This window comes from Cyanistes caeruleus, chromosome 14 (genome assembly GCF_971803275.1).
Source record: "Cyanistes caeruleus chromosome 14, bCyaCae1.hap1.1, whole genome shotgun sequence".
Classification (NCBI taxonomy): domain Eukaryota; kingdom Metazoa; phylum Chordata; class Aves; order Passeriformes; family Paridae; genus Cyanistes; species Cyanistes caeruleus.
Genome location: NC_141714.1, coordinates 8872480 through 8885583, shown reverse-complemented (window position 1 = coordinate 8885583; position 13104 = coordinate 8872480). Strand labels below are relative to the sequence as shown.

Below are 13104 nucleotides of genomic sequence, written 5' to 3'. Positions count from 1 at the left end.
AGGGATGGTGTGAGCTGCAGAGATGTGTAGCTGTGCAGGCAAAGATGGAGGTGTGTTTAAAACTAACCATTCCTCTAATTTGCTGAGTACTCATTTAGGGCTTCACTCGATATTTGTGTAAAAGTTAGAATATGGCTTGCATTCAGAGTTCATAATATAGAACTGAAATGAGCAGGAGTGGGGTGTAGACTACCTACAGAGGTTGTTGCATTCTGCAGGTGCAGGATCATGTCCAGAGAAGCTACAGTTACCAGGAACCAGCATGGGACACCAACAGACGGGCTTCTGCTCAGGCAACCATTTATTCAGCATGGGAACAAACTCAGATCCAGAGACAGAGAGCCCTGAACAGAGGCAGGGTGATGGGTTTTGAGGGACAGAACCAGGGTGGAGTTCAGGGTCAGGCACCACTAGGAACACAGCAAAGGAGAAACCCCAGGGGCTCAAACCCAATCAGAATCCTGGGCTGACACCCCATGAGGGGTCTGGGGTGGGCAATTCTTCTTGGGCTCACAGGGCACATCCCCTGAGGCAGAGGTTTAGAGCTTACATTTTCCAGGCTTAAAGCCATGTCTCTCATTTTAACAATGCTTATCTGAAACTAAATCTTTGCCTCCCTGGGTGAGGGGCACCTCATGAGAGGTGACGTGAAATTTATCTGTTCCCAAACTGCAAAGCCAACCACAGTTACTTTGTTTAGGATGTTTCCCTAGATATGCTGTATGTGTAGAGATTGATGTAGCTGCAGTGCTTGCTGAAGAAGGAAGTGAATGTGGTGTTTGGCGTCTGTCAATTCATTAATGTGGGGATGGAGTGGGTTGAGAAGGCCAACTGATAGTTTACATTCTGGTTTAGTGCTCTTAGCTTGCACTTTTTACCAAGAGGTCTACTTGCCAAATCTAAACATAGATGCTTTGTAAGATGCTACCTCTGGATGGCAGCATAAAGATAGTACTTCTAAGTTGCTGTTAAAGGAAATTTTTGCCAATTCATAAAGCCTGATGTAGAACTGTTTGGAAAATTGTGTTCATTAGGCCAGAAGTACCTGGCCAGAAGTACCTGGCTTCTTAGGTCTCTTCAATTTTAGATTTGACACGCTTGTGAGAAGGACAGTGGAGTTCGATCTGATTATTTTACTTTGTGTGTCTCACCCAGTAAAATAAACTTCATTGAAGCCTATTGTCTGTGTTTTAAGACTAATAGACTGCAGAAACCTAAGGGTTTTCAGAAGTGGTGAGAACTGTCCATGTCCTTTTTCTCATCTACACTTGAGTGCAAGGCTGGCAGTGCCCCTTATAGGAGAGGGGCCACAACCATTTTTGAAGATGGAAGACTGTGTAGAAAGTAGTGAGCTACTGTGAATTGCAAGGGCTAACTGTTCCCTAAACTCAGTTCTTAAAGTTTCTGCTTAATGTTTCTTTGTGTCCTGATGAGTTGTCAGCCTTACCCCTCTTAAAATCAAGTACTGAGAAAGGGAGTAAAATTTGGGATTTTGGAAGAGTTAGATGCCCAGCAGGGCTCTTCTGCTTTCTGTCTTCTTTTCTGGTTCAGGGGTCACACGCAGAGAAATTGTCAGGTTGTGTCCCATTCTTAACAGGTCAATAGTTGCAGTTTTGGGATTAATCAAAATTGTTCAAACCTTGGGGTGTTCATTCAGTAAAGGATCTTTGACTCCAAAAGTTGCCTGTAGTTAAACTGGTCTGTAGAAAAATCTGTTGCTGCAAGTATTGCCATTATTTTAACTAGTATCTTCTGTGAAAGATACTCTTTATGAAAAACTGTATGTAAAAGATCCTTAATTAGTTCAGTTTAAAGCAGTAAATTCCATATCATTTTAGTAAAAGGCACGGGCAGAAAAGTTCAATCCTCTTTAGATAAGAGCTTCTGTCCATTTCTTGTGGCACAAAATATTTTTTAACACAGACAAACTTGTTTCAGTTTTTGCATATTCTGAAGGTAACTATGCCAAGGTTTTCTTGCTTATAATTTTAGGGTTTTTTTTAAGTACACCTTTAATTCCAACCAATTTGTAGTAACTGTATTCTAAGAGAATTTACTAATTCTTAAACTTTCCATTTAATCAGACCATTCATTTGGGAAGTGATAACTAGACTTAGCAGGCCTATTGCAGTTGTTCCATGTTGTTGTTATTAGTAGCTATTCATGTATCTAAATAATAAGAACATAGTGCTACCCCTTCAGAGAAAAAAGAAGGGTTGTTTATCCATCAGATGCTTGAGAATGGTTTTAAACTTGCCTCTTGTGGTTCATTCACTGTGGCCAGAGCTGTAACTACTACAACTAAAAGCTTCCTCTGCCAGTCTGAACAGGTCTTATATTGTACAGATTTCAAAGAAAGATAGCGCCTCAAGGTACAACAGATGAAATTACATGTCAGAAGTTCCCTGAGTTAAAAAAAAAGTCAAGAACTTCTGCAAACATATTTTGACGCTTATATTTTAGACCGTTATTCTTTTCCTATCTTTGGGTAGATTGAAAGAAGCAATTCCTTAGAAGGATATGTAATTGGCTTTTAATTCAGATTCTGCTTTAGCAATGTTACTGTTCACAAATACACCACTTTAGTAAGAAAAGAATGGCCATTTGGATTAGAGACCTGTAATGGCTTTGCTGCCGTAGCTGACTTCACACAGATATATGTGTAATAAATTGTTTTCTGCAAATTTGAACTCCTGCTTAAGCCTAAAGAGCATGGATGTGAAATCATAATTAGAATTCACAATAGCTGCTTTAACTCTGCTTGTCAAATCCCCACAAAACCTTTTGTTTGTTGGTTATACTTCTGTCCAGGTAAGTGAAGGGAAAATCAACTTGCTGAAGATAAATGGTGAAATCTTTGACTTGGATGAGTAGTAAATCCTTAGTTAGAAAACTACACAGGTGTTTTGTTACAGATTTTGGCAAGCTAATGAATATGAGGATACTCTTCAGGATCACCACCAAAGTAAAGCTTAATCTTTGTCTGCTTGGAACTGAAGGGCTGAATTTATTTGCATTATAAATAGAGGTATGAATAATTGAGTTTGTGGCTTTTGCATGGTTACAGCAGGAAGATTACTTAAGCCATCCTCCTAGAGCAAAGGCATTTGTAACTGATGCTTTCCTCTATGTTTGCTGATTTTAATCAGAGTAAATTTCTAACAACAGAGTCAGTCTTTATAATTGATAGGATTATCCAGTATTTATGCTCCTTTTTTTTTCTGATGCTGAATTTATGCTGACAACTGGTAACCTGTAGTATTTGAATGCAGAGGGTGATGTTAATAGCATTAAGGGAATTTGTGTAGCAGCAGGATAACTATGAGAGGTGCAGGATTTGTTCAATGTGTAGCAGCTTTATTCTAGGAATATCTTTCACAGATGTCTAACAGGTAATTGCAGCCCCTACTGTGAAAATTATCTTCTGCCAACCCTAAATCATGAACAAGAGCAGCTTGAATATCTGCAATTTCCACAGTGAGATTTCATGAGCTACAAAACACTGTTAAACTGCTTCTCAGCAGTAAAGTTGTATGTGTTTAAGTTATTTTAGATACTATAAGAATTCTGAGACATATGTTTATTTTACCAAATATGTGGTCTAGAGTCAGATGGTGAATTGGGAAGCTCTATTTCATTTCTTTCTGGACAAGAAGACTGCAAAACTATGGAATTTAGCCTAATTACCACTTCCATTGTTTCTACTCCTCTTGCCCTTCTCTTTTGGCAGTAAAATCCTGGCAGGGCTGATGCATGCTGTGCTAGAACTTGAAGGGTTTGAGGTACCTGCAGTTCTTTTGAAATTGCTTTGTGGTTTGGTGTGATTCTATCTGAATGCAAAACTCCATGTTTCATTCAGCTTTATTTTTAGTACTATGGTAACTTAATTACCTGATTAGCTTGCTAAGAAAAGTATCTGGTCACATGTTGCTCGTAAGTACAGAAAGGAGGGACCTGAGGTGCTTGATAATCTAAAATTTATAGAAGCAAGTGCTCTATTAGCTTTTAAAAACACTTGAAGGAAAGGAAAATATAAAGCTACTATGTGTCCCTTCTCAATTTAAGACTGTATCTTTGAATCACAGCAATTCATTGCCTTAGTGGCGATGCTGTCAGACCTGCTGCAGGTAGTGGAAGGACTCATAACCACATCAGCCTTGCAGAAGTGCTTCTTTTACTTTTATCTGTGAAAAACCTGAGTTGCAAGTCTCAGGTTCAAGAGCACTTTTAGGGGAGACACACTGTGTCTGTATAGAAACCCTCAGAGATTAATTCCTTTTGAATGGCTTTTTATGGATTGTTCTTCCTTTGACTATTCTAGTGAATGGAAGGCTTAGTAAAACCTAATGATCAAAAGGCTTCATTATATGTAGCAGATAAATCCTAAGGTAGTCATTAGGAAAAAACATGGGAAAATACAAATACAGGACACAAACAGCAATTGTCACACAGTGTGACATGAGTGTATATTAACATTTTTTTTCCTAGTCTTTACTGCTTGCTCTCTGCTCCTTACTCACATTGTTCTACAGTTCAGTTAAGCTCCTGTCATTAGTGTCTGTTGCAGTTTCTAATTTGTTTTAAAATTCTGGCCATCTTTACTTGGACAGAATTTATTTCAATGATTTCCATGCATCTTTTTCCAACTAGAGGGAGTCATCCTTATCTGGTGAGGCAGTTGACAATGTTGTGGTGTGAAATAACTGTGTGGTTCCCTTTAGGACAACATATTTTTATGAAGTTTGTGTGTGCAAGTTAAACCTCACTGAAGCTCCATCATGTAATTCTCTGAGAGGGTCTTAATGTGTTACAGGTGACACCAGCATTTAAACTCGGTGGCTGTCCACAATCAGGTTTTTGATTCTTTCTTGACTGCCTGCTGCTATTAGAATGGAGCTATCAAGAAAAGCATGCAGTCTGTTAGTACAAACTGCATTGCTGGATTCAGTAACGACACTTTGCACCTCTAGAAATGAGAGGAGTTATCAAACAGGAAATTCTGGATTTGTGATAAAATTATACATAAGGAGGATGTCAGAATAAAGAAATTGTTCAAGCTATTTTTCTGTTCTTTTTCTTATCCAGTTATCTAATACCTGAATTGAGGTAACTTGGGTCACGTCTGAACTCTCATTGCATCACCTACCGTGCTTCTCTAAGAAGCTTCAGCTTCTCTTGATATGTAATTTATAAGTGGCAAGGTTTGGAAATTATTGCCTTCCCCCAATAATCCTGTTTATGGATAGAATATTAAATTACTCTTAAACTCCCATATGTTTTAATAGTAATACATTATTGAAGTACTCTGGTGTAGGGGTTTGGGTGCTCCCTTAAACCCCTCCCTATGTGCACACAATTAGTGTTATGTTTCCCTGCAGCTGTGTGTATATAGTGGTAAATAACTTCTTTTTCACTTCATGGTTTTGCCAAGTCCCATGTTACTGTTCTCTCCAGCAACATCATCCTGCTAGTTTTAGCATTCATCTTCCTGTTAGTTTTACAAATATTTTATCCAATACTCTTGTGAGTGGCAGTTGGAAGGTGGGGTGGGAATGGAATATACTGAAGTTACCTTGTGACTAAGGTCTTTGGGCCTGATGAGAAAGGAGTGGAATGTGCCCAATGCATAAGGCAAGCTTCTAACCACAACACTTTCTGAGGATGACTTAGGCTATTCATTTCACTGAGCTGACTTTAACAAACCTGGAGTAGGAATGTGTAGTTTTTTTCTTCAAACTAAAAACAACAACCAAACAAAACTGCATTCTGTTGGAGGCATAAAGCAGTTTTCCTCAGTCCATGCAAGACACAAAGGACCAAGCTTGTTCTGGAAGAATTATCCTTTGACCAGTAAACCGATACCATCCCTCCTTTTATATACTAATGAAAAGAACTTGTTCTCCACACATGAATTGAATGGGTAGAAGCTGTCAGGAAAATCCAATGAAAGGATTAGCTAAACTTGAATAGATTAATTAGAGCATTTGGATGTGTCTTGCTATGGAAAAGTCACAGCATAGGAAATAAGCAATGATAATACATTCATCTTTACAGGTACATGAGCAGGGAAGCAACAGGAGCAATAAGGAGCAAATCTAAGCAGTTGTCTTGAGTTCTTAAAACCTGCTTTGATTCCTTATTCATCTTGGTATAGTTGAAAACGAAAAGATTATGATGATATGGAGATTGTGACCAGTTCCTTACAATCAAGCTACAACTTGCTATCATATAAAATATTTTTTATTGTCTTCTGTCACCTAAGACAATGTGTCCTACTGGCCAGAGCCAGGAACTGAACTGCTACTGAAGGCTTCTGGCTTCCAAGTAATAATACAAGGCAAGAATGTTGCCTGGTTTTCCATCATGTGCTGAGTATAACTTGGAGTTCTCCTGAGGTTTGGAGTCATTCTGTTTTCCATATCTGGAAACCTAGAAGGTCACGTAATTTTCAGAACTTGTGATGGTTAACTTCTTACTAAGGGTAAAGTACTGATGGTAACCATCTAAATCTTGCTCCTAATGTAGAATTTTCTCTGTTTGAAATGTAATTGCATCCATTTTCTTTGTTTGATTGACATGTAGATGTTTGTAGAAGGTTCATGTGCAAGAGAAATTCCAAGTGTTCCTTTGCATAGTATGGAGTCTAGGTTTTCTTGGCATTCATGTGAGATACACAACTTATTCTGTGACATGAAAAATCTCTAGTCTGTGGCTGCTGAGTGACTTTCAAACTTGTACTAACTTGTTATGCAGTATGCAATCTCCTGTAGTACAATTTTTCTTCCTGCTTTGCCAAGTTAAAAAAAAACAACGGGCCTTGAGATTACTGGACAGTCTAAACAAGAAGGCGGCTTTCACTCAGAGTAGGTCATTAAGCTTTTTTTTTCTCTGTGCCATCATGTTTTACTTTGGATTATTTAAGCTATACAGCAATAAGACCTCTAAGTGACATGAATTGATCTTGAGATAGTATAGATTCTCAGGGCTTTTTTGCTTCATTCTGTTTAATTAAGAATACCTTAATTTGGTGCAGATACAAGTTAATGCAAATAAGAAACGCAGTCTGCCCAATACAGGAAGATAAGTGACTGCTCAGGGAGTACTTCTTGATAACCTTGAATAGATCTTTCAGGATTTATGCCAAAAACTTACTACCATTTGATTACAGTGGGTATTTGAAGAGTTTTCTGATTACAGACCTTTAGCTTCCCTTTACTGCTGTCTGGGAAAGACCATGTTTCTTAGCTGCAAGTAATGCATCTGAACTGGATAGCCAAAACCAGCTGTCAAAAAGTATTCAGTGAGTACTCCTGACTCTCCAAGACAGGCTAATTATGTAAGTTAAGAAGTTGCTCAAAGCATAAGAAATCCAGTCTGAATATATAAATTGGTTTGGAAGACAATCCCAGATTTAAAAAGAACTCCTACATTGATTAAACCAAAGCACTTTGGTGCAAACAAAATAAGGAAGAGAAGAACATTTTTCAGAAACTTTTATATTAAACTTTTTAATGGATACAAGTTGCAACATAAGGAATTGTGGTGAGATATTTTGCGGAGGAACAGCTTCTTTGTGAAGGCAAGCAGACATCAAATCTGGGGCCTAAAGGGGCTGTGGTATCTCCACCACTGTAGTTATTTAACGTGCAACTGAACAAGGACCTGTGCAAGCTGCCTAAGCTGCCTTGCTGTGAGTGTTTGCTTCCATACAAAATTATTTCATTCGTCTTATTAATTGGATCTATTTCATGTGGTCTTGATGCTGAATCATTGTTAAAGATGTGTAAGCACTTATAGAGTAGCTTTCTGCATTTTTTCTGTATAGATACAGTAGCAAAGGGCAGAGATTCCTGAAACTGTCTGAAGACTCATGTTCACAATGTTGTGGATCTCTAACTTGTTTTGTGAAGGGGCCATGTAATCTCATACTGTCTTTTTCCCCTCCCAACTTCCCTTTCCCCCTGTTCGCCACAACAGTTCCCTTGTACCTGAAAATTGAGAAAATTTCAATTAGAAATATTTTGTGGATACTGTAAGGAAGACTAAATGAGTCTCTTCTGTTCCATAGCCCGAATTAATTCTTCTCTTTGTGCAGGATCTTGATCATGCTTTTCATGTGTATGTGCTATTGTAGCCTGTGTGTCCTACCACAGTTTTTGGTGGGTTTTGGTAAGTACTAATACAGTTTATTTTTTTACCCCACCTCTTGGAGGCAGCAGAGGTTTTCCATGTTGCTCTCAGTGTTCATCCTTGTAATACAGAATCAGTGCTGCAGCACTGTGAGCCAGGTTTGTACTGTGAGAGAAGGGAATATTGCGTGTAACCAAGGTTAATCCGTTTTAAATGAAGCTTTCTTCAAGAGATTAATCATGAAACTTGTTAATGAGGAACTCACTTTTTTAAAACTCATTTTTAAAAGTGAAAGAGATCAGATACCAAATTCATAGGATAGCTGGGATTGATGGGGGGATCAGAAGGACATCTAGCCAAACATCCTGTTCCAAACAAGGACAGCCCTGAGGTCAGGCCACGTTACTCAGGCCTTCAACCAGTCTGATCTTTGAAAGCTGGGCTAGGAAGGTTCAATTTCATTCTAGGAAATGGCTCAATAAATCCCTGTTAACTAAGAATTTTGAGTTTTTATATACATAACATCAAGAAAGTGGTTACAAAAGCCACATGAAAGATCAGGATAGACACCCTGGCCATGTCATATAACAGCTCTGCTGGACTTGAATCTCAAAGCTCTGCCTTTTGCTGAAAGGTGATTTGGTTTATCTTGGTGTTTTGTAGCTCCAAGTGACTTAAGCTACTTCTGTGTTTTCAGTCTGATGCTTGATAGTATGTTTAGGCTAAGAGCCAGGACATTCCTAATGCCAGGCAGGGGATGAGTCGTGTGTAAATGCTTCTGTGGTAATGAAAACTAGAATTCAGGTGTGGGTGTATTTCAGATCTGACATACTGACTAGTTTCTTGCTTGATTGAAACTTAGTACTTAATGTTCTCTGTTGATTACAGAAGGGAAGGACCCAAAATGCACAGCTTTTCAAACTTTTAAAGTATAAGCTTTGTGTTTTTAATACAGTGTCACACCTGTTTTCAGAACAAGTTGAACCCTGAAGCGTTTCAGGTAGTGTATCTTGTAAGAGGGCTCATAGTTTTTAACTATAAAGAGGTCTGAAACATGTATTATGTTTTATAAAGTGCTGGTGCTTTTGGCTATAGGTATGGCATTGTACTGCTTAAGCATAAATTTGGAAGTCTAAAATGAACTGTAAAATACTTACAAATAAACATAAGTATTACTGAAAGTGATTGAACTTTCAGTTAATTGTGTCTGCTCTGAACACTTGTATAATGGCTAGACGACAAATTTGTTTGCATTTTATACAAACTTTTTAACATTTTGTGGCAATACTAAATGCGTCATATAATATTGACAATAATAAATACTTCATATAATAATACTTCATATAGTCTTATGCCAATTAATAACAATTTTTTCCCCTTATATCTTTAAAGGCTTGCCATGGGTGTACATCTTTATCCAAATGTGATTGCAGTGGCGTGAAAGGTGAAAAGGTAAATATTGTTTTTCTTTTTTTAACTGTCAGATCAGCACACAAACCACTGAACCATATGCCAGCTTCAGATAACTGAAGCTTATGGATTGATAGTTCTTTGCTTCTTGCTCATATATTTTTTTCTTTGATGCACCAAAGAGCAGAGCTGTATTAACAGTTTCAGATACCAGACTGACTGGTATTTTCTGATCATGACTGATTTTTCATATAATTATTTTCTCAAGAATGGGGAATTCATGCACTGATTTTTTCTATCTATCTGACAATTTAAGAATCACAAAAAAACCAAGGAGACGAATTCTAGTAAAATAGAAAGAATTCCTATTTACAGCCAAGACCTGCCTATACTAACTACTGAGTTGACAGTAACACCCAGTTACCAAGCTAGGGTGAGGAATGTACCGTAATGGCTGTTCTAGTAATGCTTCAGTGGATTTAAAACTGAGTGAGTGTGGGTTGTTTTCTCTTTTCTTGCACTGCCAGTTCATAAGTAGTTGATGCTCACTGATGTGTTTTGAACTTGTACTACTTTTCACCTCATAATTTGTATAGCTGTATGCAAAGATGATGGTTGCTGTCACTGTCTAGATGTGAGTTGGACCATGGAAGTGACACAATTCAGATACAGCTTTCCCAATACAGTTAGCTGCCACCCAAGTAAGCAGCTAGTTAATGGCCAAAAATGTATTCTTGGATCAAGCAGAGTAAAAGCCATTCCCACTGCATTAAGTATCTCTGTGTGCCTCATTCTAGTGTAACAAGTTGTTTTGATCTGCCCAAATGGTATCCTAAGGCCGAGACATGCATGTTGACATATTGGAGCTTTCCTGCTTCCTTGCAGCTTTGACTTCAAGTCTCACTGCCTGTTCTTAGTATATCTGTACAGTACTTAAAATTTGTCAGTATTATTTCTTATTGTTTTAATTTTTTTTTTTCTTTGAGGAAGCAGCAGGTACCCAGCACTTCTTTTAGTTACAATGCACTATAGATAAACAGCTCAGTACTGTGAACCAAGCAAGTACTCAATTCTTTCTCCATTGTGGGGGAGCCTGGTTGTAAGTAAACTGTGTTTAAATAGTTCCCATGTAACTGTTTTCACAGGGAATGAATGGGATGCAATCACTACAAGGCGCAAAGGCTACCCAAAATGCTTCCATTCTTAGTCTTGTTAACAGTTTGTTTGAGGTACAATGGAGTCGTCTTAAAGATGTGAAGTGATAGCAGAATTTGAGAAACACATCTTATCAAATCACTTGCCCTATCTTAGTAAGGTTCTAGGAGGGTCTCAGTGCTGTACATTAATTTCTGACACATTTCAAGGGTGGTTTTTTACTTGCATAAACAAATGTAACCTTAAAAGAACAAAAGTAATTCAAAACACTGGCAGTATAATGTGCTGGTGAAGAGTTTTACTATTGGCCCAGGTTAAACAAGGCAACTGTCCAGAATTCAAGGTAATGCTCAATGCCACATCTGCCGTTCAGACAGCTCCAGACAAATGGGGTTATTCCTTGGCATTTACTTGCTTTTAGTTTATTTGGTATATTCTCAATTTAGTGAAGAACGGTATTCTCTTGATGGCAAGATTTCCAAGTTAGATTTGGTTAGCCAAACATGAACCTGGCTAATGTCCCTAGAGGATCTCAGATGCAGCTGCCCAAATCAGGTGTATCCTAACTAGTGACAAGTTATTTCAGGTTCAGTTTGAAAGCAGTTAAACTTCTATGCCCAGTACTGAGCAAGTAGCTGTTGTCTGGTTAATGTGGATATAATAATACAATCTGTCCTTAGAATGGATATGAAATTGAGGAACTGTGATTCATTTCCACTGCAGCCAAGATAAACACAGCATAATCCTGAGGCATGCCAGAGGGTTTTTAAATAGCCCTTCTGAAGCTTGCAGACCATCATGTACCTCCCGTAAAGGAAGGATGAAAAGCAAAGCCCGTATTTCCTAGGTATGAGGTGTTGCTAGTGGAACTTGTTTGAGCATACATGTACATACCTCATTATGTTAGTTGCCCTATAATTACAAAGCCCTCAGTATTTGATGTGTTGCTGGATTCAGCAGTTCAGCTCTGGAAAACCCCAAGGTCTGTCACTGAAATCCTAATGCTTTATCTTATAAATTCTTCACTTTGGTTTGCTTACATTTTGAATTGGTATTTGAATCTTCCTAGGTTCTTGTACTCCTACAAGACATCAAGGGCTATTTTAAGATGATTTGCTTGATCCCTCACAGTGTATCACTTAGTTGTACTTTTGATCTAAATTTCCAAATCCAATGCTGCTTCTTTCTGCAGTGACCTCTGAACCAGGAGTCACATTCTACAGCTCCTTGCCGAATTGGTATGGGAAGAGCACGAGACAAAGAGCTGTTTATGTAATCTCCCCTTTTTGATTCTCCCATTGGGAGTGTGACAATGTATTTGAAGATGTACTGGAAGTCAGACATATGGAACCTGGTTCTGTACTGGGAAGACAGGAAGAGCCTTGTCTAATGCACTCTGTTGAGCCCTGCCTTTCTGTTCCACTTGGCTTCACTTCTGGTCCTAAACCAGCATCTGCATCCAAGTTGCTGCTCCCTTGTGTTAAGTCACCTAAGAAGTGCTGCTTTGTTCATCTTAGCAGAGCCTAGTGCATTCCTTCTGAGACTCAAAAGTAGCCTTCTTCCTAAGCATCATAGCATTCTCTTTAGGATATCCCAATTTTAACAGGTCAGGTAAAGGAATACAAATCGAACTGTAACAAATAGGAAGACTATTTTCTTGTCTGGCTTTGGGGAGCCATGGCTCTAATATAATTGCTCCGGTACTGCCAGTGATTATTCTTTAACTCTGCCTCTTCCATGTGCCCCTGTAGCATGAGTAGCACATTATCTATAGAAGAATCAAAGCAGTGTAAGCTTTTTTTGAAACCCATAGTACTACAGCTGGCAAAAATCAGTGCACTTAAGTTTTCTTCCTCTTTGCAAATCCACCTTACTGAATTTAAATGTAAAATGGGTAATGTTCAAATATGCCTAAAATGAAATCATGAAGAAGTCAGTAAAAATCTGTTGCAGTTGGGACCCAGTTTGCTGTTACTCGAAGAAAGCAGCTCAAAAGTAAAGTGGATTTGTCAAGAGTATTAAAGCTGAAATGTATTATTAAAATGCTACATACATGTCATTATAGGAATTGCTCTCACTCTTCAACCATAGGAAGTGTATACTTTTCATTTAAGCAACTGGGTTTTAAATTAATATTGCTCCACACTTTTGAGATGAACCTACTTTAATGCTTAAAAGCTGGTTCCTGAGTAAAAGGTGGCTGAAGAAATAAACAGGGCGGGTGCTACACACAGAGCAAGGACAAACCAGTAAGACTTGTAGATTTTTGGGCTGGTTTTACCTCATCTGAAAAGAAGATCCAAAGCTGCTGATAAGATCAGCTTGATAAAGACTGGGGAAGATGAGGAGGAGGGAGTGGTATGGAGTCTCAGCTACTACCACTGACGAAGGCTAAGAGCCTAGGGCTAA

The 13104-nt window shown here is 38.4% G+C and overlaps 1 protein-coding gene across 9 annotated transcripts in view; it reads left to right on the top strand.

Annotated features, from left to right (window-relative positions):
- Nucleotides 1–13104, top strand: part of COL4A5 (collagen type IV alpha 5 chain) — an 81094-nt gene that overhangs the window by 15539 nt on the left and 52451 nt on the right. For all 9 annotated transcript variants that reach the window (XM_086850631.1, XM_086850630.1, XM_086850629.1 and 6 more), the window contains exon 2: nt 9523–9582. Coding sequence is in view for 5 of the 9 variants with exons in the window: in XM_086850629.1 (XP_086706755.1) it covers nt 9523–9582 (60 nt within the window). In the remaining 4 variants the exon portion in view is untranslated. The remainder of the gene's footprint in view (nt 1–9522; nt 9583–13104) is intronic.